Raw genomic sequence first — 24,871 nt, forward strand, 5'->3', positions numbered from 1 at the left:
TCCTTGAAGGGAGGGCTCCCCATAAAGTTCTGGACGTCCTCAAGAGCTGCCACAGGTAGGACAAGGGCGGGGCAGGCAGACAGGTGCCACCCAGGGGGTGGGACCTCCCCTGTCCTCTGGGCTATCAGCAGCTTTACAGCCAGGCCATTTCCTCTTGGCATCAGCTCCCTCCATTCCCGTCAGCATCTGCGCAATTGACACCCTCTCATGCAGAGGATCGCTAGCACTTCCTTGTCAACTCTTGCAAAACCTTGGAGCCCTGGGCCAGGACTTCAGAGGGTACAGCCAAACAGGGAAATGCCCAGGACATTTACATATACAAATATCTCACCAGCTTTCACTGTTTGCATGAACAAAGGCCAGGAGCTGAGGACCCTGAGCTGACGGCAGGCCCCTGGAGGGAGAGCTGCAGAGGCTGGGACGGGGAATGGAACAGCTGGAAACTTCCCAGTTATCCCTTTCTGTCCTTGTAAATGTCTCCAGAGTGTGAGAGCATCGTTGCCTCTCCTATTTGGAAGTAATCTTAGAGCTCAGACAGTCTGATCCCCACCAGGGTCAGATCTACAGCAGCCTGAGAAAGACCTGCCCACAAGCACACGGAGGACTCAAGTGCCTGCCAAGAGAGCTAAGGACCGACATCTCCACTCCTCACTGGGCTTTTAGGGCAGAGCCAGGGCATTAATGAAATAGGCCTCCCAAGAGGCTCTCGTCATTGGTGGACTTGGTGGTCACTGGTACAAAATGATGATGGTGACGGTGATGGTGGTTGATACTAGGCATTTGGTTATGACCTTGCATACATCCCTTATTTAATCCTCATAACCCTACAAAGTAAGTAGGTTAAGTACACTAGCACATGGTACTAGAGCATCTGACTCCAAAAATCAAGCTTCTAGCCACGAAGCTGTACGATAAGGTCTCAAGTATCTCTCAATTTCCTGACGTCCCATGGCACTTACTCTAGTTGAGAATCACTCCTTTGCACTGTAAATGTTCGCCTGGTTGTTTTCCCCTCCCTACCATAGTGTGGATTCCTGGGGGCAGAGGCACATCCTGTTTGTCCCTACACTCTCAATGCCTGACTCAGAGCTGCATATGCAGCGGTGCTGAATTAACCTCCATGACAGAAGAAGGAGTGAGTGACTGAATGCCTGTGAAACTGCCTGCATGGGAGTAGCTTGCAAACAGCCCACCCGCTGTCTGGCTGTCTGTCTTCGTGGCCCTGCTCCTACACACGCTCGGGTCTGTTCTGAGTCAACTCGCGGGATGGCATTGTCTGACACGGGGCAAGCAGCTGGGCCACAGCAAGTCAGCTTCCCTTGGCCCGGCCACGTGATCCCCATGCACTTGGCCACAGTCTGTACCCTGTGACCGTGCTCCTTCTTCTGGCCCTACTTGTGTCCCTAAGTCACCTGGCCAAAGCCAATCACCAGTCCTCCGTCCAGGGCTCAGTGTGAGACAGATTGCCAACGGGGCTCATGAAAGGGATGTGCGCCTGTGTATGCACCTGTGCATTTGTGTGCACGTGAGTGTGTGCACACGTGTGCATACCTGTACCTATGCATACAAGCAAGTGTGTGCATGTGAGTGTGTGTGTGCATGAGTGAGTGTGCATTTGGTGGGTGTGGCTGTGCATACCTGTGTGTGTGTGTGTGTATGCCTGTGCATGCATGTGTGGGTTGGTATGCATGTGGCTTGCCTGCTGTGTAAAATGAAGCTCTTCCCAGGTGCTCGTAATACAGTCAGTGACTCTCAGGGTGGCAGAGCCTGAAGAGCCATCAAGCCCCACCCCTCACGGGGTGCTCCAGTCCCTTGAGCATCTCTGACCTCCCCAGGGCCCAGCAGCCCACAAACTCTTAACAGCAGTAGCAGCAGCAGCAGAAACGACGCTATCGATACAATCGTAACTAATGCTTATTGGACACTTTCTATTGTGATTAGATGTTAAGGTAGACTTTTCTTGTTATCTCAATCTCGGCTGAGACCCCAAAGCTAGAAAAGTAGGTGAAAATACCCTGCATCCTAAAGAGAAATGTGAGAGTATGTACAGATACTGGTGGCAGACTGCCTGGGTTCGAATCCTGCTCTGCGGCTTCCGAGCTGTGAGATCCGGCAAGTTACTTCGCCTCTCTGTGCCTCAGCGCTCTCATCTGTAAAGTCGGGAAGGTCAAGCAGGCCCCAGAGCACAGGATTGTGGTGAAGATGAAAGGAGTGACACATGGAAAGTACTTGGCGTATGTCCACACCGTACAGGATTTGCTGCCAGTGCTGTCTGTGTAGTTCCTGTTGCTGTTGTTATACGATGTAAGTGTATTAAACACACACTTACCAGCCCCAAAATCAAGCAAGAGGGGCTTTCACTGTGGGTCCCTTGACATGAAAGGAAGCAGAGAGCAGCACTGGACTTTCCTGGAGAAGTCTAGGGAAGAGAGCCCCAGAGCTGCCCTGCACCACGGGGAGGAGACGGGGCTGCAGGGGAGCTGGCTGCGGGTGTCCTGAAGGCCCAGTGTAAGGTCTGCCCGCCAGGGTGAGGCAACACCCACACACACAGACTTTCTGAGAGAGAGGTTTGCGGTGACAAGCGGCCAACTAGAGGCCCTCGCCCACATCTGGGAATGGTCACTGCAAAGTCAGTCCTCAGGGAAATCTCCAAAGAACCCACAAAGCATCCCATGAAAGCAAGAGCATTTGGGCTCTGCCCCAGAGAGAGCAAGAAGGCCTGCCTACAATGGCAACAATCGAGTAAGACCCCATCCCTCCTAACCACTCCCCTTCCACCATCTGTATCCCCAAACCCTGGAGGAGGAGCCAGGGCAGCACAGTCAGTGGGGGGAGGGGAAGAGGAAGGCAGTACAGAGGCCAAGCTGGCAGGGGGGCAGGGGGGTGGCGGGGCTGGAACTTTACACTGAAGGAGAGACTGGGCAGTTGAAGTTTCCACGTAAAGCAGCTGGGACTTCTGATATGGGAAAAAAGACAATTCAATAGGAACTGAAAGTGCCTGCGAATCTGATGGGACCCACCTGAGAGCTCATCCAGGTGTGTGCAGGTTCAAGACCGCAGAGTGAGAAAAAGAAAGTTATTGAATGTTCCATCCTGCTGGTTTGATAAAAACAGCCGTTCTGTGCTCCAGGCACTGCGCTAAGTAGATGATCTCATCCAATCCTAAAGTAGATACTGTCATTATCCCCTCTTTACAGATGAGGAAACTGAGGCTCAGAGAAGTTAGGTAACCTGCCCAAGGTCATACGGTTGGTAAGTTATAGAATGCAAACGAGGCAGGTCAGCCTGTCTCCAGAGCCGACATTGGAATGACTCCGTGGGGCCTCCTGAGGAGGGCACTGCAGCTTTGCACAGCTTGGAAAGGGAAAGCCCTGCTTCCTCCAACAGATTTCTGTCTTCCTGGCCCCATGCCCTGTGGCTTCACAGGGCCCCTACACCGAGCCTGTTTTCTCTTCCCAGGGGCAGGCTTCGAGATCTTTCCAGCCAGGATCCACCTCCCCATCCCTAAGTTCCTTCAGCCATTCCCAGGGCAGGTCTATGTTCCCTCATCCCCTTCATGTCCTGACATCCTCATCTGAATAAATACTAAAGAATTAGGGCTCTTCTCAATGTTCTCAGAGAGAGAGCAAACCACATACAGCTCAAAGTTTTGTGAGTTTCAAGGGTCCCCTAGTCGCTGTGACAATCTAGGCACTAGAGGAAGCTCCCAGGAAGGGGCCCTCCCACGTGTTCACTCCACCTGTAGAAGAAGACAATCTTCTTCCCACCCCTCCCACCTGCCCCCACCATTGTGGGGTAGCTCTTACAAGTCAGCCTCACAGGGAACATTTGGGTCTAGGGGATTTTAGGAGGTGGTGACCTGGGAGTGAAATCTTGCCAAGACAAGGCCGCTTCCTGCAGATCTTCTCTTCTGCTGGGGGGGCGGGGGTAACCTGAAGCAGGTAATGTGGGTGATGGTATTTTAAATCCCCAAGAGGGGCATCTCTGTGCCCTGTGATTGGGACCCACTGTGTCTGTACAGATGACAGAGGCCAGATTGGAGAATCCTGGTGGGCTAGGATTATGCTTGAGGGGGGGGTGTGTGGGGGTGCATTGGGGGGTGGAAAGCCCCCAGAGGCTCAGGCAGGTGGGCTGTGCTGGTGGCCATGGCTTACGGGTTTGGAGAAAGGACTGACAGAGGCACAGCTCAACTTTTTCATCTTGAGAAGTTCCCCTACCCTCAACTCATTCCAACTTCTTCCAAAGCCCTTGACCTCACTACACTGATCTACAGAGGCTGGGTCTGCAGGTGTGTTATCACACATGACCCAGCCCTGTTAGGGTCTTGCCAAAAACGTATTAGTGAGGAAACAGGCCCGATACCAACTCCTGGGGCCTTTTCTAATCTGTTCTAATCCTGCTTCTGAGACCTCTCTGTTTTCAGACAGTCCCAGCACCAGAGGTAAGGACTGGAAGATTCTGCCAAGGGCTGGGGAGAGGGCAGGGAAAGAGCTCAGGTATGTGGTTCCCTCACAGGCCAGTGGGCTGTGTCCCATGAAAGTGTGTAAACTTCTGAGTCTAATGCCCCACAGGGACCCCGGAAGACCACATACTGTATTCGTTAGTAATGCAGATTCCTAGGCTGAATCATGGCCCCCAAAATTATCAGGTCTTAATCCCTGGAACCTGTAAATGTTACCTTATAAGGAAAAGGGATCTTTGCAGACATGATTAAGTTAAGGATCTGGACATGGGGAGATTATCCTGGATTACCTGGATAGGCCCTAAATCCAATCACGTGTCAATTCGAAGAGACAGAGGGAGATTTGATACCCACAGAAGAGGAGGAGGCTCAGTCACAATGTGACAACGGATGCAGAGATTGGAGTGATGTGGTCACAAGCCAAGAAATGCTGGCAGTCACCAGAAACTGGAAGAGATAAGGAATGGATTCTCCCCTGGAGCCTCCAGAAGGAGCATGGCCCTGCTGACATCTTGATTTCAGGGCAGTGAAAATGATTTCAGACTTTTGGCTTCCAGAATAAATTTCTGTTGTCTTAAGCCACCAAGTTAATGGCAATCTGTTACAGCAGCCACTGGAAACTGATACACTAGGCCTTAGCCACCATCTTCTGAAATAGATTCTCTAGAGAGGACGCTCTGGAATTCATTTTTTCAACAAGTACCCAAATTCACACTGAAATGTGAAAAACATCACTCTAAGCCAGGGGGCTCTAAAGACAGGTGATCACCCCGGAGGTTGCAGGAGATGAAACTCAATAATAGAAATGGTACAGTATTGGGTGTATGTAATTTAGAAAGAAGTAAATATATTTTAGGATGTGTGCTCTAAATTTTTTTCCCGATACGGATAAGCTGGTGCTGTCCAATCAAACTTTCTATGATGACAGAATTATTCTATATCTGAGCTAATACAGCAGCCACATGTGGCTACTGAGCCCTTGAAATGTGGATAGTGCAACAGAAGAACCTAATTTTTAATTTTACTTCATTTTCATTAGTTTAAAGAGCCACGCAGCTACTGTGTTGGACAACGCAGGTTAGAGCCCACTTCTGTGAGGAATGCCTTTAAGTTCACTGCCATGTATGTGCCATGAGGGCAGGGATTCAGGACTGTTTTGTTCACTAGAAGTCCTTCTAGTTTCTAGAAGTCCATAGTAGGTACTTGATGAGTATTTGTCAAATGAGTGGATGGAAAAAATGGATATGTGAATTCCTCTCCCACAGGATTGCAGGAGGAATCTGAAGAAGAATATACATATGTAGATAGATACAGATACGGGTATAGATATATCTATATAAATATAACTGAATCACTTTGCTGTACACCTGAAACTAACACAACATTGTAAATCAACTATACTACAATTTTTTTTTAATGGTTAAAAAAAAAAAAGAAGAATTCAGGAGGAAAGAGACCTACAATTGCATCTTGGCCTGATTTCTCATTGCAGTTGAGGATTCTGAGGCTCACAGAGGAGAAGCAACTTTCGCAAGACCACACAGAAAGTGAGAGGAACCAGGACATTGGAGTCCTGACTCGCATTCACTTCCCTCTCCTGTCTTTACACCTGCCCCTCCTGGCTCCACTCTGGCCTATTTCTAGAAGCATGCTCCAGGCTAGACAACAGAACACCTTGTTGAAGATGGTGACCATCACTCAGCACCCCCTCTTACCCGCATATAGAATTCTCTGCCCTCATTCCCAGACTTGATCTGGAAAATGTAATAAGCCCCAGGGTAGCGGGTCGTTGCTTGCATTTGGAAGATATCAGCAGGAACAGAGCGTCCAGACACCACGTCCATATCCCGGTACAAGATGGTGAAGGGCTGGTCTCTGCAGCCAGGATTCTCAGCGGGACACATACAGCGGCTGTCGGAAAGGGAAATCATGTGAGAACTCGGGAAATCCTTTCCAGATGCTGGATGTACCTACTTCCTTGTTTAAAACACTGAAAAGGAGGCCACCGCATTTTTACCATCCAAATGCTGTAACTGTAGAAGCTCTCTACTCCGGCTCCGTCTAAAAACTCTCTAGCATGTAGGTGAGCTCCTGTTTCCTAGAGAATGGCCTGTTCTGGCCAGTCAGCTATTCTTGCTACTAGAGGCATAAACCTGAGATGTCTGGTTTTCAGAACACTGGGGACATCTCTAATGCACTTCACATTTGTCACATATTTAGTCAGAAAAATGTGCTGCATAGGCCTTCACTTCCCCAGCCTGCATACTCATTGAGAAATTTAAAAGTGAGAAGTACATTAGACTGACAGGTCTTGAGTGGTCCGTCTACATTTTCTACTGCACTTACCCCAGTCTGTGTGGAATATAATTCAATATTTTCTTTCTCTAAACAAGCACTCAGAACTCACTATGTATAAGATACAACATTAGGACATGACTTTAAGATGTTAGGATATTAATTGCAACAATAAATAAGATCCTGATCTTAAATTCACTCTCTAACAGGCGAAATAAATCACAGACGCAAATATCTCTAATACAAAGCATCTAATTTGAAACACTAGTAATAGCATTATCATAGTATGAAGTTGACTCATTACCAAGGTATGCCTGTTATAGACACCCCTTGATTTATCCGTAAGCACCCCCATCTCTCACCTCATCCCTGAGACTCCCCCTAGGGGGTCAGAGTGCATAACAAGATGAGAACATCTGTTGATCTATGCCTTGGTGGCCAAAACTGGGAGTAAGCCTTGCTGTGCTTCTGTCACTTTCCCTAACTTCCAATCTGTCTTCAAAACCTAGCAGTTCTACTTCTAAAATGTAGTCCAAATCCAACCACTCCATCTCCACTGTCAGTGCACTGTCTCACTCACTGTCTCACTTGGACCTCTGTGACGGCCTCCTGTGATGGAGTAGAGGGCGCCCCCACTCCAATCTATTACACCACAGGCAGGGTGCCCCTTGTGGAACATAAATCAGATTATGTCTCTATCCTACTTCAAGGTTCTACAGTGGCACCCATCGCAACTTGGACAAAAACGAAACACCCATTTTAGCCTCTAAAACCTCATGGGGTCTGGTCTCTGTCAGTTTCTCTAACCTCCTCTTGGGTCACCGTCCATGTCATTCACGAGGCTGCAGTTTCTTCTGGTCCCTGAAGACATCAAGGTCGCTCTTGTCTCACAGTCTTTGCACACACTGTTCCCTTTGCTCATCCACCTCTGTTAACATCGACTCACCTTTCCATTCCAGCCCAAGGGTCATTTCCTCGGAGGGGCTTTCGGATTCCCCAGGGTAGACCAGGTCCAGCCTACTCTTTCATTTTGTACATTTCTGTTCTTCCTGTTCACAGCCCCTATTACCCTCTATGATCATGGATTGATTATATGACAATTTGTTTACTGTCTTCTCCTCCACTAGCATAAGAGCAAACACCACAGCACCTGGGAGCAGATGTGGCACAGAACAGGAGCTCAACTAACATTTCATAAGCGAATGTATAAAAAGAATTTTTAAAGTTTTGTTTTTTAAGGCTCCATCAAAATATCCAAGTCAAAATGTCCCGGGTGCCAAAATGGCCACATTAAAATGTCACATGTTACACAGAAAAGAATTGTTTCCTAAAAGAAGCTTGGAGGAGGGAGAGATGGCTCCTAGCTGAAGAGGATCACAGATAGCTGGGAGAGGTGACACTGGAGCTCAGATCTGAAAGATGGGGCAAATCTGTCCATGTGGCAATGGCAGGAATGCCTTCCATATGACAGAAAATGTGCGCATGGAAGCCAGAAGGCTGGACATTCTGGGGCATGGGTGAAGGTGAGAGCAGGTCCTGTTCAGGTTGGCAGGAGTGCAGGACACCTGAACGAGGAAATGAGCTGGATGGGGGTGGCTGGAGTGAAACTGGAATGGGGCCTGGAGACAGGGAGTCTCCCAGGGTTCTCAGTGGCTAGTTGGGGACCTCGCCAGTAACACCAGCTCAGTGCTGCAAGCTGCACCGGGTCAGGTCCCCACCACAGACAAGAGTGGCCTGGAGAAACCCAGGGAGAACCAGGAATGGGAGCTGATGAGGGCAGCCTGAAGCTCTGCTCTGCTCCAAAGGGCCCTGGAACCAGAAATCAAAGAACCCTATTCTAAAGGCTACTTAGAAGCACAGCTCTTAGCAACAAGTGAAGACGTCTCTAAGGGACCAGCCTGTCCCTGCTTTGTCCTCTTCTGTCCAGCTTTTGATCAGAGCAGGAAGCACACTGGTAATCTGTGGATTTCTCTTGGAAACTGCATCCCTAGAGGGCATGAATGATAGGCATGTCCATTCATCTCTTTATCTCCAGTGGGAGGGCTGGGCGATGCTCAGGGCATTTGACTGGAAGAGAGAAGGGCAGAAGACACCCCTGCATGTGTGCATGTGAGTGTGTGTGTGTGTGTGCACGCACGTGCACGTGGGCTGAGGAGGAACTCAGATGGTTAAATAGGAGCTAAAGAGAAGGAAAAGGAATTCCTAATACACCAGGGGCAGAAAAACACTGTCCTAGGGCATTCACCTTGTAGAGGTTGTCTTCAATTTAGTTCTCTCCTCAACGCTAATATTTGCCATCTGGTGACTTTGTAAAATCACTGTTGTGGGACTTCCCTGGTGGTGCAGTGGTTAAGAATCCACCTGCCAATGCAGGTTTGATCCCTGGTCCAGGAAGATCCCAGAGGCCGCAGAGCAACTAAGCCCATGTGCCACAACTACTGAGCCTGCGTTCTAGAGCCTGCGAGCCACAACTACTGAGCCCATGTGCCACAACTACTGAGCCTGTGTGCTGCAACTACTGAAGCCCGCGTGCCTAGAGCCCGTGCTCTGCAACAAGAGAAGCCACCGCAATGAGAAGCCCGCGCACCGCCACTAGAGAAAGCCCACGCGCAGCAACAAAAACCCAACTCAACCAAAAATAAATAAATAAATTTTAAAAATCATTATTGTGACATCAAAAACTTGATTAGAGCAAGCTAGGTAACCTCGGTTATTGAGAACTCTCTAGCGACCTCTCTAACCCCTCACTACTCCCAGCAAGGTCCAGGGAGACTGGAAGCATCCGTTTCACCTGGGGGCTTTGTCTGCAAGGCTGAGTCTCGCATCACCCCAGGCCCACAGAATCAGAATCTGCCTGCTAACAAGATCCTGGGTGGCTCCTGTGCACGTGACCTTTGAGAAGTCCAGCTCTAAAAGACCCTGTGTATCCAGAACAAAGTCACTAAAGAGAAAAGGAGGTTCATGAACCCTGCCTCTCCTTTTGGTTAGCTTTCTAGAAAATCTTCATATAGCTCTGGCATGAGTGGGGGAGTGGTAGAGAACAGTGTGTGTGTGTGTGTGTGTGTTGTGTAGTAGGCACTAGGCCAGGTCTCCCAATGTCCTGGAGGTACACTCTCCTTTACACCACACTGGCAGCCTTCTGAACCAGGCCCCTCACCATGTTCCCATTTCCCAGGGGAAGCCATGACTTACTTATCGCTGATCCGCAGATAAGGCTCCTCGCAGCGGATGGGGTCAATGCACTTGAAGCCCCCTTGCAAGTTGTAGCAAGTCTGCTGCAGGATGCACGTGTGGTTTCTGTGCTCACACTCGTTGATGTCTGAAATGCACGGTAGACGAGAGGCTGAAGCCAGGCAGCACCTCCAAGGTGATGGTCACAGGCCAGATGGGTGGGAATGGGGGGGGGGGCTGCCTGGGTCTTTCTATAGAGCTATGCTAGCCAATATGGCAGCCACTGGCCACACGTGGTCACTGAGCCCTTGAAATGTGGCTAGTCCAAACCGAGATGTGCTGTTAAGTGGAAACTATATACCAGATTTCGACAACTTAGTAAAACCAAAGAATGTGAAATATCTTATCAGTAATTTTTATATTGAGTACATAGTGGAATGGTAATATTTTGGATATATTGCATAAATAAAATATGTTCTTAAAATTAATTTTACCTGTTTCTTTTTTACTGTTTTAATGTGACTAGGACATGTTACTAGGACATTTTAAATTACATATGTGGCTCACATTTGTAGCTCACAATATATTTCTACTGCCCGGCACTGCTGTGTGGAGAATTCTTGCTTAGTGTTTGGGTTAGGCAGGTTCAAGGAGCTGAAAATGAGTCTGCTGCTCAGCTACCAGCCTCCTCCACTTGCCCCAGTGAGTGGAGCATGCGAGGGAAATCATCTCAAACAGCCAATCTGGAGGAGACCCATCCCTTTCACAGCCTGGGGTCCTGACCCTTGGAGGGACACAGCAGTCAGAGGTGAGAGGTATCTCCAGCATCCATTCTCTAGGAAGTCAGTAGAGAAAAGCTGACCAGGCTTCTCTCCAGGGGCCATGAGAAAACCTGCTCATGGACCAGGGCCAGGCCATAAGATGTCCTGGTCGGGTCTGGAGCAGTCCTCAGAGGGGCCGCAGAGATCTGCCTGGGAAGGCATGACCAGCCACCTGTATCTCCAGAGTTCATTCCAGAAGCAAGAGTGGCCTTGTCCTTTCTGAGGCCAAAGGATGGATTGCAGGGCAGGAAGGCACCAGCCCAGGCATCCTGCCCAGAGCCTGCCACTCTGGGAGTCACCAGCACCCACTCACACCCTCACCTCTGCCACCTTCCCCGGGTAAAGGCATCCAGGTGACCCCCCACCGAGCCAGCCCCACCTCACACCTCCCCTCTGAACAGCCTTACCCTGGCAGCTTCGGTTGTCATCCAGCAGGATGTAGCCAGCTGGGCAGGAGCAGAAGTATGTGCCAGGCTGGTTCACACACTCATGTTGGCACAGGAACTCAGAGAAGCTGCACTCGTCCATATCTGGGGGAGACAAGTTACACCTGCTGTTTATAATCACCGACTACCCAGGGATGGGAGCTTAGCTATTCCAGCTTTATTTATTCCAGCTTCCACACTCTCCTGACACATAGGATAGCTTTACTGCCAAGAAGTTGCCAATTCACTTCTTGAACACTTCTGATGATGGGGAGCTCACTACCTATCAAGGCTGCCCACTGATGTTTGAACAGCTCTAATTGTTAGAAAATTCTCTCCTACATGGAGCTGAAATCTGTCTCCATCAAGCTTATAACACCCTTTGCCTCTGGCTCAGCTACATCATCTACTCATCACTGGTTCATTTTTGCTGTATAGGTGAATCCACCCTCCACCTCTGGAGGTGAGATTTGTTTGCCTGCTGGAGTTTTCTGGGTGCAGAGCTCTTCCCCCAGACCTAAACACATTCGCTGGCCCCAGTCTTCCGAAAGGGCAACTTTACCAGTGCTAACTCCCCTCTAATCTCCTGCAAGTTGAGAAACAATATTATTCCTAAAATCACAACTAAAAGGGACATCTCCAGAAGGCCAGGGGGTGTGAATTATATTAAAACTTCAGGGACTTCCCTGGTGGTCCAGTGGTTAAGACTTCGCCTTCCAATGCAGGGGGTATGGGTTTGATCCCTGGTCAGGGAGCTAAGATCCCACATGCCTCCCGGCCAAAAAACCAAAACATAAAACAGAAGCAATATTGTAACAAATTCAATAAAGCCTTTAGAAATGGTCCACATCAAAAAAGTCTTTTAAAAAAGCAAACAAAAAACCAACCAAACAAAAACAACTTCATTGTGTCCAAAAACCTCCTTGAAAGAGAAAACTGGAGCGGCATGGGGTGGCCCTCCTGCCTCAGGTGATCCCTGGGACGTGGGACCTGGCGCTGGGCCAGCTCTCCAGCTGCAGAGGTGGGGACGTGAAGGGGGAGCCACTGAACTTTTAGACTGCGGCCGCTGATGCAGAAGCGGGCGTTCCAGGAAAGCCAACTCTTCATCACACCCAGCGTTTGGCAACAGAGCCCCCATTTGAGCCTCATGCGATAAGCACGCCAAAGAAAACATGTTTTTCTTTCATTTGTTGTTTCCCGAAAACTTGCTTTCTCTGTTTTCCCCATGTGACATGTCCTCGGATTGCTCTCTGGAATCACCCAGAGAGGGTGTCAGCGCACGTGAGGCTACTTCTCCACCATCTGATAATTCCAGGTGTTACATGCCTGATGTCTCTCACATTCGAGAGGGAAAAACTCCTTCCCTTTTCTCCCAGGGGCCTTTGGGCGACAGGTTATGAGCCAGCAGAATTGGGAGGCTGATTTGAAAATTTAAGTGTTAGGGAGGGTGGGAGGGAGACGCAAGAGGGAGGAGATACGGGGATATATGTATAGCTGATTCACTTTGTTATAAAGCAGAAACTAACACAACACTGTAAAGCAATTATACTCCAATAAATATGTTAAAAAAAAAAAATCACACTCAGTGAGTCAGATCTGCTCTGTCCTGCCCACCTCCCGCTCCCCGGGAGCCTCAGAGAGTCTGGTCTTGGCTCCAGCCAACCTAACAGAGAGTGTCCTGCTTATTTCTGTTAAACTTGTAGATTCCATTCATACCTTTAGTAGAAGCAGTGGTAAAACCTGTCATTTCCTGAGAGCTCGCTATGTATCAAGCCCTGGGTTAGATGCTTTACATGCCTCATTTTATTTAATCCTCACCTCGGCCCTAGAAGGAGGTGCAATTACTAACCACACCTTACAGAGAGAAAATGGAGGCTCACAGAAGTTAGGTAACTTAACTAAATTTCCTCATACTGAGTAAGCAGGAAAGCTGGGATTTGAACCCAGCCAGAGGCCCTCCAGATCCTACACTCGTCAGCACAGTGCCATAATGTCTCCCTAAATGTAAATCATGCTCAGGACTTCAGACTGGTGGATCTGGGTAGTCCTAGGGTTGGGAAATCTCCTGAGCGGGGCTAGCCCCAGTGCAGATGGAGAGGGTAGCACCCACCTCCACCTAACAGACCCGCTCAGTTTATCTCGGGCACAATCCCCAGACGTTACTAAGGGCTGTGGCTCCATCCTCCACTTGAAATACAAAAGCTGAAATACAAGGCTGGTTCTGGCAGGGAGCCCACATGAGGCCATTTTCACACATCCACATGAGAACCCACCATGGTTTCCAGGGTCAGCTCACTTAGCAAATCTCTAAGGGACACGGCTAGGAAGGGTCTGGGGCTGCACGGAGGGGCCCCACCAGCTGGGATAACACAGTGAAGGTAACAGTTCCTGGGGGTGAAACAAGCAGCACAGAAAGGCAGTAAGTAGGAGGGGACAGACAGCAAACTCCCTGAAAACATCCCTGCCTACTCTTGGGCCAGCCCTAAAGCCCGCAGTGGACAAGAAAGTGGGCATCGTGGTGAACGTGGAGAAGACGGCCATTTTGGTTAAAGTGAGTCAACTGAAAATCTTTGCCAAACCACCAAGGATGGCTTCTTGAAAAGCCAAAAGTCCCTTACACCTTCACTTAGAGAAAGTAAGTTAACACATAATGACACTCAGTTACCACAGCTCATTTAAGCTTTATGAGCACCCTGTGAAGGTGTTTGTTTGTTGGTTTGTTTTGTAACAAATGGGGAAACTGAGGCTCAGGCAGTGACTTGGCCAGGGAAAGTACTAAACAGGAGAACCAGACTTTGACCTTGGCTCCGTCTGACTCCGCAGTCGCTCTCCCATACCTCCTGCGCAGGAGGCCAGTAACCATCTGTGGGTGGGCAGACAGTTCTCCAGAAACGAATAATCCCATCTCATAAGGCCAAGCTTTCCACCTCTTAGTTCCTTGGCCCAGATTCCCCAAAGGAGTGCCATGCAGGAGGAAGGGGAGGGGGGCGGTGAAATCTAGGAAGAAAGTAGCTTTTCATGACTGAGGGTATTTTATGGCTGTTTCTGGGACTGACATTTAATCGATCTAAGGCTCTCTGTAACTGCCTACTTTCGGCTCTGGCTTTCCTGGCCCTGGGGAGAAGTGCTCATTTGTTTCAGAGAATTCTGTCCCTAGAACACTCCGGTCCTACGTGAAGCTATTACACAAGTCCCATTCATGAAACCCTAGGATTAGGAAACTTTCCATTCTGGAGGACAGAAAGATTTTCACACCCTCGGGTATGGCCCACTCATTTTGAAAAATACAGGGAAGCATCATTAATTTGTACTGTGCTCGTTTACAATTCCTGATGATGCTAAAAGTGGATGGAACAGAGTTTAATTCAACATTTACAAAAAATAGGGAAAGAAAAGAAGGAAAAATTAAGCAAAGGTTGAGCTGTACATGGCTCTGTGCAGGATGCCACAGGAACAAATGTGAGTAAGATGCTGTCTCTATTCTCAAGGAGTTTACAAGAAGAGTTTACACGTTTCTAAGAAAGTTATAATAGTGTCCATACGCTAGCTTGGGCAGAGTCATAGCTTCTTGGGCTTGGAAGGAATTTGCGAAAGGTCAACTGAGCCATCTATGTTTTCACAACAAATTAAGATTTTACTCATTCAACATCCAATCATTCATTAATTGATTTGCAAACTAGTTATTGCATGCTCGCAGTGTGCCAGGCCTGGAGCTAGGCACTGATTGTAGAGATTTTAATAGTTTACATACACAGTCTCATTCATTCAACACTCCCCCTCCCAACCCTACCCTGTGAGACTTGCTCTTATTCCTGCTATTATTCTATTAGTACTATCTGCACTATGCCCAAGACTTGACTCAGTGCTGGGTGAGGACAGATAACTCAACCCAACATGCAGTATTAGGCAACTCCTTTTCCTCTTCAACGTCATGTCAGACCCTAAAAGGTAGCTCCACTGATTTTTGCACTAAGGGTCAAATGACAAGGACATGGGACTGCACTCCACCTTTTGGGAAGTGACTCATCTCTGTTTTGTGTGGTTGTGACCCACTGCACTGGAAAATGTCCCAAACTGGAGATGTGTCTGGGAAATGAGAGGAAACACCTGTGAAGAAAGTCCCCGCCCCTGTGCCCCTAATACAGGTGGAAGTCTCCAACGCCAAGCCCATTACCACTGCAATGAACTCCATCATCCTCAAGTTCATATCCCGGGTCGCAGCGGCAGATGAAAGAGCCATAGGTGTTGACGCAGGTCTGCATGCAGGGGTTCTCAGTTGTACACTCGTTCACGTCTGTGGAAAACCAAAGCACATCACTGACCATTCCCACAACAGAACATTTGTACTAACCAGGCAGTAAAATGCACCAGCAACAAAATTACTACCACTAGGAGACCAGATCCACAGGCACCAAGGATCTCCATCTAGGACCAATCAGATGGACAGCTCAGACCCCAAAGTGTTCACGGAAGAACCAGGGCCTCCATTTGTACGTCCCGTCTGGGGTTGCAAGCTGGGAAGGGTGGAAATGGCATGTATACTATCATATACATGTATACACATGTACACGTATACACCTTCGAGAAGTCCACTCTCCAAGGCTCACCAACAGGAATTTCTAGGCAACATCTGATCTTTCCCATCACCGATTGAATTCATCCCCAATTAGCTCTTCCCTCACCTCCATTGACTTTGAAGTTTCAGGTAAAGAGGTAAATAATCATGACAATTTAAATAATAACTCTATTCATTATTGCTGTGGACTGAATTGTGTCCCCTCCAAAATTCATATGCTGAAACCCTCACCCCCAAATGTGATGATATTTGGAGATGGGGCCTTTAGGAGGTGATTTAGGTTAAATGAACTCATAGGGTGGGGCCCTCATGATGGGATTAATGCCCTTATAAAAAAGAAGCACCAGAGAGCTCGCTCTTGTTCTTTCTGCCATGTGAGACATAGGGGGAAGGTGGCCACCTACAAGCCAGGAGGAGAAGCCTCACAAGCACCCGACCATGCTGGCACCTTAACCTTGGACTTTCAGCCTCCCCACCTGTGAGAAAATAAATTTCTGTTGTTTAAGCCACCCAGCTTATGGTATTTTGTCATGGCAGCCTGAGCTGACTAAGACAGTTAGACAGAAATAATGTCACTGATTATTACAAAAGGATCTCACACTCATGGGATACTTACAGCCCTGTTTCAGGACCATCACCCCATGTTACAAGTTCAGTAGAATAAGGAGAAGACCACAAAGGGGCACAAGGAAACTTTAAGGAGTGATGGATTATTCATTATCTTGAGTTGGTGATGGTTTCATGGGGGTATACATAAGTCAAAGTGCGTGAAATCATGTACTTTTAAGAGTGCAGTTCATTTTACGTCAATTATACATCAACAAAGATGTTTACCTCTGTTTTGAGGTTGAGAGATGTGCCCAAGTCCCCAAGCTAACAAGGGCACAGTTGAAACTGGGACGTAAGTCAGGGGTCTTTCCACAATACCCAAGATTCATTCCGCACAGCTCGGAGAAGGGGGAGGGAAGGAGGGAGCCCCTTTGTACAATGGCATCAGCTGACCCGTGCTGAGCTCCCCCATCCCGCTGCCACGCTCCATAGGGCAATGACCAAAGTTCCAGCTGAGAGAATTTCTATCCCCTTCAAAGTCCAGGTTAACCTCTGAAGACTCTTAACAGAGATTTGAGGGCTTTCAGAGTAAAAGGTAAGTGGCTTAGAAAAAAAAAAACAGATGGCCATGCATGGAGGGTCCAGTGAGATACCAGTCTCCGCTGGTGCCCAGTGGGAGTCTAGAGGCTGTCCACCCAGGAGGCCAGGAAAATGTCGTGGTGCCAGGCCGTCGAGTGCAAGTTCAGGCAGAACAGCACTAATGAGCATTAAGGGCTGCAGTCCTCGGCTTCCGGCCGGATGCCGGCCATGCAAGGTGAGTGAGCTTACGGCCCACCCGCTCACAGCTCTCAGCTGCTTGTGCTTCTGCCCCCTGGGGCCCTGGCTGCCCTCTCCTGCCAGCCCTGGCATGCACACGTGCCCAAATGCCCTTCAGAGTCCTTTGGGAGCAGACCGCATCCCACTCCGACTTGCTGGACAGGAAGGCTGGACCCTTGGTTCTACACTCATCTCTGCCACCACCTAGCTGTGTGACTCTGGCCAAGTTGCTTAACCTTTCTGAGCCTCGATTTCCTCATCTGCCCTGCCTACCTCATAAGGTTATTGTTGGAGTTCAGTGAAATGAACAAATGTGACAATGCTTTGAAGAGGGAGGGCAAAGCACTCTTCTTTGCTTGAGGTGTTAGGAATACAAAAGCTCGCCGGAGTATGTAACATCCTGTGTTGTCGCGGGCCCTGCTGATGCAATATCCCAGTGGCCAAGTGCCCAGTGTCCAGGCCTGGATGCCGTGCCTGCTGCTTTATCACGCTGCTGGCCTTGGCACTGCCAGGTGTGTCAACTGTTCCTTGTCAAAGGCCGGTCCCTGAAGGACACATGGGCCTTTTGGCTCTTCTGCGCGTGGCTGTTCCTTAGTGGGCGCTGGGGGAAAACCTGGGCTGGCAACTCGAGCATCCAGCCCTGGCACAGAGAAGCCTGCATCTGCTCTAAGCCGCTTATCACAGCAGCAAAGGAGCCAGGCGCCTGCTCCCTGCTCTATCAGCTCCCTCAACCTCCCAGCCCAGGCTCTGCTCTCAAAAGAAAATGAGTTCTCCTGGCGAGAGGAACACAGTCGAGACTTCTTGGAACAAGCAGCAGAACCAACTTTGGAAGAGAGACTTAGAAAGAATCCAGGATCCAACTCTTTAACGCTGATGCCTTCCTGTTTACCCAATGATTTAGATACGATTAAACTAATGGAGACATAATATCCTCCAAGTAGCTGGCCAGGAGCCTGCCAGCCAGACCTCGAATGGTGTGACAAGGAAATGGATCCTGCAAAACCTGGTGACAGGCTCCAAACAAAGACCTCATTCTGAGTCTCCGGCGCTGCCTCCACCCTGGATGGGGCAGCTGCCAGGGCCTGGAGGCCCGGGCAGCGGGCTGGGGGCGGGGAGCTTGAGGCCAGGCAGGAATTGCACTAATTCTTGGATCTTAAGTCCCCCACTCACTTCCTGAACAGAAGAAGCGTTCAGATGGAAACTGCAATAGGCCTGGAACTTGTTTTTCTTGCTTATCAGTATTTGAAGCGATCACGTGAAAGTCAGAAAATGCCTTTGTTTCTTTCATTCTGTTACTGCGGGGAATGCTGGGTCGTAGGGGAAGTTACCACCACCTCCGGACGCTCTGCTAAATAACAGGCCCTCCTAACACGGGTGAGGGGAAACTGTAAGGAGAGGCATCAAAGTTGCCCGTGAAAACCCCGCACAGAGTGTACCTGAATATTTTGCAATTCATCCAGAACCAGGAGCCCTCTCTCCTCATCTCTCTTTGGGCCTCAGGAATTGAACTCAGGCTACAGGACATGTGACAACATTTCTGGTTGGCCAAAAAAGCTGGCAAGGCTACTTGTGGACAGCAGATACATAGAGAGAAGCAAATCCATGAAATCATAAGCTCCCAGCTGGTGGATGACTGTGGTTCTAATTTCAGCAATACTCAGAGGACATTCTGACATGTTTCACATAACCTCAGTTAGGATCTCAGGTTTCCGTAAACAATGGGATGGGCAGGCAGTGACAATGAGTGGAAATACACTTTAACAACAGCGTTTCCCACCAACATAAACTGTCAGACTCTGGAGAAGACAGCATCTAGGGTTTCACATTGTGTTCAAGCTATCATTCACATCACATACCTTGGCAAGACCTTCCATCCTCGTTGAGGGTGAAACCAGGGTTGCATGTACAGGAATAAGATCCAGGAACATTCGCACACAGCTGCTGGCAATAGCCATAGCGACATTCATCAATGTCTGGAAACAGAATTGCAAGCAAGGTAAGATATTCTTTCTTCTCAATCACCGATGCCACCCCAGCATCATTACTGGAGTAGGATCACAAAGGGAAGCAGAGGGGAACTAACACAACAACAGCACCTACTAAGTGTCAGGGATGGTGACACCCTCTGGATTCCGGGCTCAATCTCTCTACCATCCTCCCTGACCCATCTCAGTGCTATCAACACCTGAACCTATACTGAAAGCTGTAGAAGAAATTTCTGCTTAGAGCGGAACATTGGTCAAGATGGCCTCTAAGATTTTATACAAATCTAAGATTTAACGCTAAGATTTATCCAACACCAAGAGTCACTCTAAGATCCTACTTAAGCGTGTCATTGCCCTGGAGAGGGACAAGTTGGCTTAAAGTGTAAGAGGAATCCATAGCCTGGCTCCTGTAGGCTCTTTGCCAGCTCCACTAATAATGAATATGTCCAGCTGTCAGGAACAAGAGTGAGTGCAGGCCAGGTCAGACTGGGTAGCACTGCGGTCTGGAGACCTATGAATCCAGGAACACAAGGATGCCGGAGTTGGCCTTGCATCTCCTCCTTGTAGCAGAGTGGACATAAAACTCTGGATAAACGCTCCTCTTCCAAGCCATGATTGGCCTTTCCTGAGCAAGCAGCTATGTGGGTGAATGGTTCCTTCTAGCAGAGCCAGGCTGACATGTACCAGTCAACAGGGAGGCTGACGTCATTGGGAAAGCACTTCTCAATACCCCAAGCTGATGGGCTGACGGGCTGACAGCTGGAGAATTCACTCCTGCAGGATAGAGTGTTTCGAATGAAGCCTCCAGGTGGGGACCAAGTCTCACCTGACTATAGCTATAACTGGTCCTTATTTCATCCTCCCCTCCCCCTAAACGTTCCCCCTCTGGTACCCCACTTCCTCTGGAACCAGGGTCCACCAAGGGCTCTGAAGGCCAGCTCAGAACTTGTCTCTGTGCCTGGTTTCCACCACCTACTGCCAAAAAGGACCCCATCTCCACCTCACTCATTGTTCAGCCCTCCTCAGAAACCATGCCCTGCCCTTGTCATTCTGTTTTATCTCTGAGTCGCAGCTACTTCTAACATGGCTCACCCCACTGCCCACCAAGTGCCACGCAGCTCCTGCTTATAAAGCACATTGACTTGTGCAGTTGCTGATCCTGACCTCTTACGTGGGTGCAGTTGGGCACGTCCCCAAGCCAGGGAGGCAGGAGGGGGAAAAGAGGGCATCTTCTGCCTAGGGGTACCTTGGAAGAAAGGCGATTCCCAGCCCCTTATTTTTCTGCAAAAGCAATGCCTCCAAAGTCGCACAGAGGGGGTGGTGGACGGCTATGGAATTTGCATTTTGAAAGAGAAAGAAGAGTTTGGCTGAGAGAAGGCATGAGTTTAGCCCATACTGAGGAAAGGTCTTCACTTTGGATGTAAAGTGTAAGCAGGCCATGCATGTAGCACCACGTCAGGCCTCCAGGAGCATCCCTCCCAAAGCTTCATGCTCTGCGGAAGAGAACAACCCCCCTGGTAGAGGAATGTCCCAATTACTGCCCCCACTCAGATGGGGAGAGGTTTCCTGGCCCCAAGGTCTCTGTAATCTGGCCTGTATGTCCTGGTCACCGGTTCTCTCTAGCACCTTCTTGTGGTGGAAAAAACTGGACTGAGAAACAGGAGACAGATTTTAGACCAACTCACTCTAACTTTGTCCAACACGTTCCTCTTCTTTGAGTCTCAGTTTCCAACTCTATAAAAGTTGGATGACATAATATCTAACATCCCTTCCAGCTCTGAAATTCTACATACTGACTTCCCATACAGATAACTCACACTGGTTTGCTTATGTTCAAATCAGTGGCATCAAATTTTCCATAATAGCTGAGGTTGGTTAAAATGCAAAGCAATCATCATATTTACAAATGTCCATGTGCAGCCAGCTCTTTGGTGCCTGCAAAGGAGAACCAAGTCAAGTCTAGGCTGGCTTGTCAGACCCCAGGACGCTTTGGACAGGGCTCTAGAGGAGACCTCAGCTCAGTCTCAATCAAGAAAGACCTGGAAAGAAGAACCTTTTTGTTTGTTTGTTTCCATGATGTTGCTTGGATTTGTTTCTCAGCTCCTCCAGGACTGACTTTCAGGAGACAGAATAGTGTCTTAGAGAATTTAAACTAGTAGGGCTTTTCCAAGAAAACAGCAAAGAAATCTCACCCTACAAAGAGAAAGTGAAGTGACAGCTAGAGATTGCTATGAATTCATTCACTTGGCTAAACCAAAAACTAGAGGAGAAGAAAGGAAAATAGCCCTCCAGTAAAAATAAACAGAGAGATCATACAGCCGATGCCAACTGCAAGGGACAAAATTCTCAATTGGTGCTGACTGACTCCTTAAAAAAAGACCACAGTTAGTGGGGTGGGCGTGGGGTGGGGGCTGTGATGGGGTATTAGGAGGAGATGATATTAGACCAGAATCCGCTGATCCACATTTGAGACTTGGGACATTTCTGTGACTAAGCAAGAATTCCCTTCTATTGGTATGATCTAATTGGGACAGAATAACCCTCACCTCTATCACTTCCTGCCTTGGTTATCAACTTCCTGAAGGCAGAAAGTCGAGGTAGAATCAAACATGAACCCTTAAAAAGTACTTTCAAAAACTCTGATGACGACATGCAGTGATGTGGTGATGGTGACAACTGATTTTAAAGGGTGGTACTACGCATAAGCTCGACAGCCTTCTGCCTCCCCCACCCCCAGAGAAAAGCCCGCTGCCCTTAGACCACCAGCCATGCCCACATTTCACTATACCCAACACAAGCATTAACTCTCAAGAGTTTCTGTGTAGCCCACAGAGCTGTTACCTAAGCACTGGCCTTCGAGCAGCCAGTAGCCGTCAGTGCAGGAGCAGGTATACCCTCCTTCTGTGTTGATGCAAATCTGGGTAGGGTTGCACTGGTGGGAATCCGTTGCACACTCGTCCACATCTGTAACACAGACATGTTCCAAAGAATGTCACTTACATGTTTAGAGCCCTGCAGCCACTAGAGGTGCCAGCTGCTTGCTTGTCTGGCTGGGAGGCAGTTGATAATGTCCCTGGGTTATATCCAAGGAGACGGAAGCACCTCCCTAACAGGTACCACTAGGAGACCCTGACCTTTTCGGAGGGGGCAGAGCTAATCTGCTCCCTGGAAATCCACAAGGGAAATGGCCAAAAAGAGAACACACACCCTCAAGCACGTTTCTGCCATCCTAGCCCATCATTCTCTGAAAGCAAGTTCGACCATTACTTGGTTTAGAAATGCATTTTGTATTAGGCTTACCCATTCACATATTAAACCGGCCTGTTGTGTACCTGCTGTGTGCACAGAGCTATGATAAATACCACTGAGAACATAACAGAAGAAAAAGAAACGTCCCTGGCCAGCGGAATGTTGTAGTCAAGTCACTTGACTGCATCCACGCGCGAAAATCTTTCAACGTAGAGCTCCTGCTGCTTCGTGAAGCTCCCCAGAGCCCTCCGGTCTTCCTCCCACGCCAGAGCGCCGAGGGCTGATCTCTTGCTGCCCGGCTGACACTGGGTTTCTCCAAGCTGCTGCGTCCCCATCTGCCTGCCATGACTGTGTGCAGGTACTTATGTCCAAGTCGGTCGGTCCCGTTTCCTTAGCTGGGATCTCAGAGCACAGAGACCAAGTTGTTTTCATGGCCACATTTCTCATCTGGTGTACACAGCACTCAGAGAACTGTTTCAGCTGAAACGAATCCTTCTTCCCTTTCTCCCCACACTGCACTTTAGAAAGAGTGTTCAATCCTATAAGCAGTCCTCCTGACGCCACGCTCTCACTTTGACCTAAAGGACAAGACCCCCTAAACCTCTGGCTATGAAGGGATTCACCCAGCGCCCTGGATTCGCCTGGCCAGGTCCCGCCTCTCCTCATCACTCCTGCCCTCACCTGCCTGTACTTTAGGGCTCCTGCCTTTTGCCCCCTCCTCACTGCAGGCAGGGTTTGCTCATCTACCCCTTCTCCCTGCCTCTCCAGAACAGACCGTCGTGCCATTGGAAATAACATTAAAAACTGCACTTCACTGAGCCTGGGCAGTGCGCCCAACTCCTCATTTTTTCTCACAATCGCTCCATGCGGTGAGCTGGTGACCCCCACTTACAGATGGGAAAACAGTGAAGATGCTGAATCACCTAGGCCAGAGCCGAGTCCAGGCTTCCCCACCTGCCTGCCTCCCAACCCCCTCTGTGCAGGAGTGACGGAGGTCACACTGCATGACCCAGGCAGGTCAAGCAGAGGAGAGAGGGCTGAGCTTTTGCTGCCTTTTCCTGCCCCACCTGGAAAATTGTCTGCCTCTTGACATCACAGATGGAAGACTGCGGTGGGGCTGGGGGGCACCTAGGATTCCAAAGTGTAAGCTCCTTGGGTAGCACAGGTGTGCACTCAGGAAGCAAGCACAGCTGGTCCAGTGAAACGTTCAGCCAGGTAAGCGATGGTCTCCAGGCTCCAAGCGACACCACCACAATCCACCACCACTAGCATCACGGGTCAACACCAACGACACTGGTCAGTTCCCATTCCACCCCCAATGACCAGGTGTCTGGGCATCGTGTGGAACCAGGCTCCAGCCCGCGAAACATGGGCCACCTCCAAGAACCCGCTTCCAGGGTGGCAGCAGCCTCTGCTCCAGCCTGACACGTGACGACGCGCAGCCTCAGCGGCAAAGACCCGCCGCCGTTCTCAGCTGCAAGAGCTCCTGCCTTTGCCCTGGGCCTCGCTTCCAGCCCCAGGTCTGCCCACCCGGAAAAGCCTCCCAGGGGAAGCGGCGAATAATGCTTGGCCAGCAGCCTCTCCTGCTCAAATCCATACTGAAGCCTCTGATAATAAATAACACCACTATTGGCCAGCACATATTTACATTTTTTCAGCGGGAAGTGATAGATGGCAATTGTACCCTGGGAACAACATTGCCTTAGGAATTTGTGCTCTTTTTCCTGCTACAAGGGGAACGCAGGGTGAGGGAGACTTAAGGGGCAACAGAGCTGTTAGAGAGACTTGGTGATAGCAAGTTCCCAAGGCTCTGTGTTTGTGTAAACTGGGTGCACACGACATGCCCCCAAAGCCCTGCACAGAGGAACCAAACGCTCACGAGGGGACCAGACTGGGCTCAGAAGGGCATGTGAGGTCTAAATGTGTTTGCACATGTGCACACACAGGCACGTGCAGACTATTCAAATATAGAAACAAAATCTCTAAAGTTTTTTTTAAAAACAAAAAAACTCCACCACTTTAACTGAGTTAAAGAATTAACTCAGTTATACTACATTTCTGTTGATGTACGTTCAAAAAACTACTTAAATTGATTGATTGAATGATTGAATGGGTTGAATCAATCAACTGACATTGGATTGTCAACATAAATATATTTTGAGAACTCAGTAAGTTTGGAGTCTTTGGGGGATGTAAGTCCCATCTTTATATCCTCAAAACATACCTGGGGCTTCCCTGGTGGCGCAGTCGTTAAGAATCCACCTGCCAATACAGGAAACACGAGTTCAAGCCCTGGTCCGGGAAGATCCCACATGCCGCGGAGCAACTAAGCCCATGCGCCACAAATACTGAGCCTGCGCTCTAGAGCCTGTGAGCCACAACTACTGAATCCCGCGCGCCACAACTACTGAAGTCCGCGCGCCTAGAGCCTGTGCTCTGCAACAAGAAGTCACTGCAATGAGAAGCCCGCGCACCGCAACGAAGAGTAGCCCCCGCTCGCCGCAACTAGAGAAAGCCCGCGC

The 24,871-nt window shown here is 49.2% G+C and overlaps 1 protein-coding gene across 2 annotated transcripts in view; it reads right to left on the minus strand.

Moving 5' to 3' along the window:
* FBLN5 (fibulin 5) overlaps positions 1 to 24,871 on the minus strand; it is an 84,677-nt gene that overhangs the window by 2,682 nt on the left and 57,124 nt on the right. For both annotated transcript variants that reach the window (XM_036844304.1, XM_036844303.1), the window contains 6 exons: positions 21,942 to 22,064; positions 18,972 to 19,088; positions 15,349 to 15,468; positions 11,157 to 11,279; positions 9,950 to 10,076; positions 6,178 to 6,373 (listed from right to left, as the gene is read on the minus strand). In XM_036844304.1, coding sequence (XP_036700199.1) covers positions 6,178 to 6,373; positions 9,950 to 10,076; positions 11,157 to 11,279; positions 15,349 to 15,468; positions 18,972 to 19,088; positions 21,942 to 22,064 — 806 coding nt within the window. The remainder of the gene's footprint in view (positions 1 to 6,177; positions 6,374 to 9,949; positions 10,077 to 11,156; positions 11,280 to 15,348; positions 15,469 to 18,971; positions 19,089 to 21,941; positions 22,065 to 24,871) is intronic.

This window comes from Balaenoptera musculus, chromosome 2 (assembly GCF_009873245.2).
Source record: "Balaenoptera musculus isolate JJ_BM4_2016_0621 chromosome 2, mBalMus1.pri.v3, whole genome shotgun sequence".
Classification (NCBI taxonomy): Eukaryota; Metazoa; Chordata; class Mammalia; order Artiodactyla; family Balaenopteridae; genus Balaenoptera; species Balaenoptera musculus.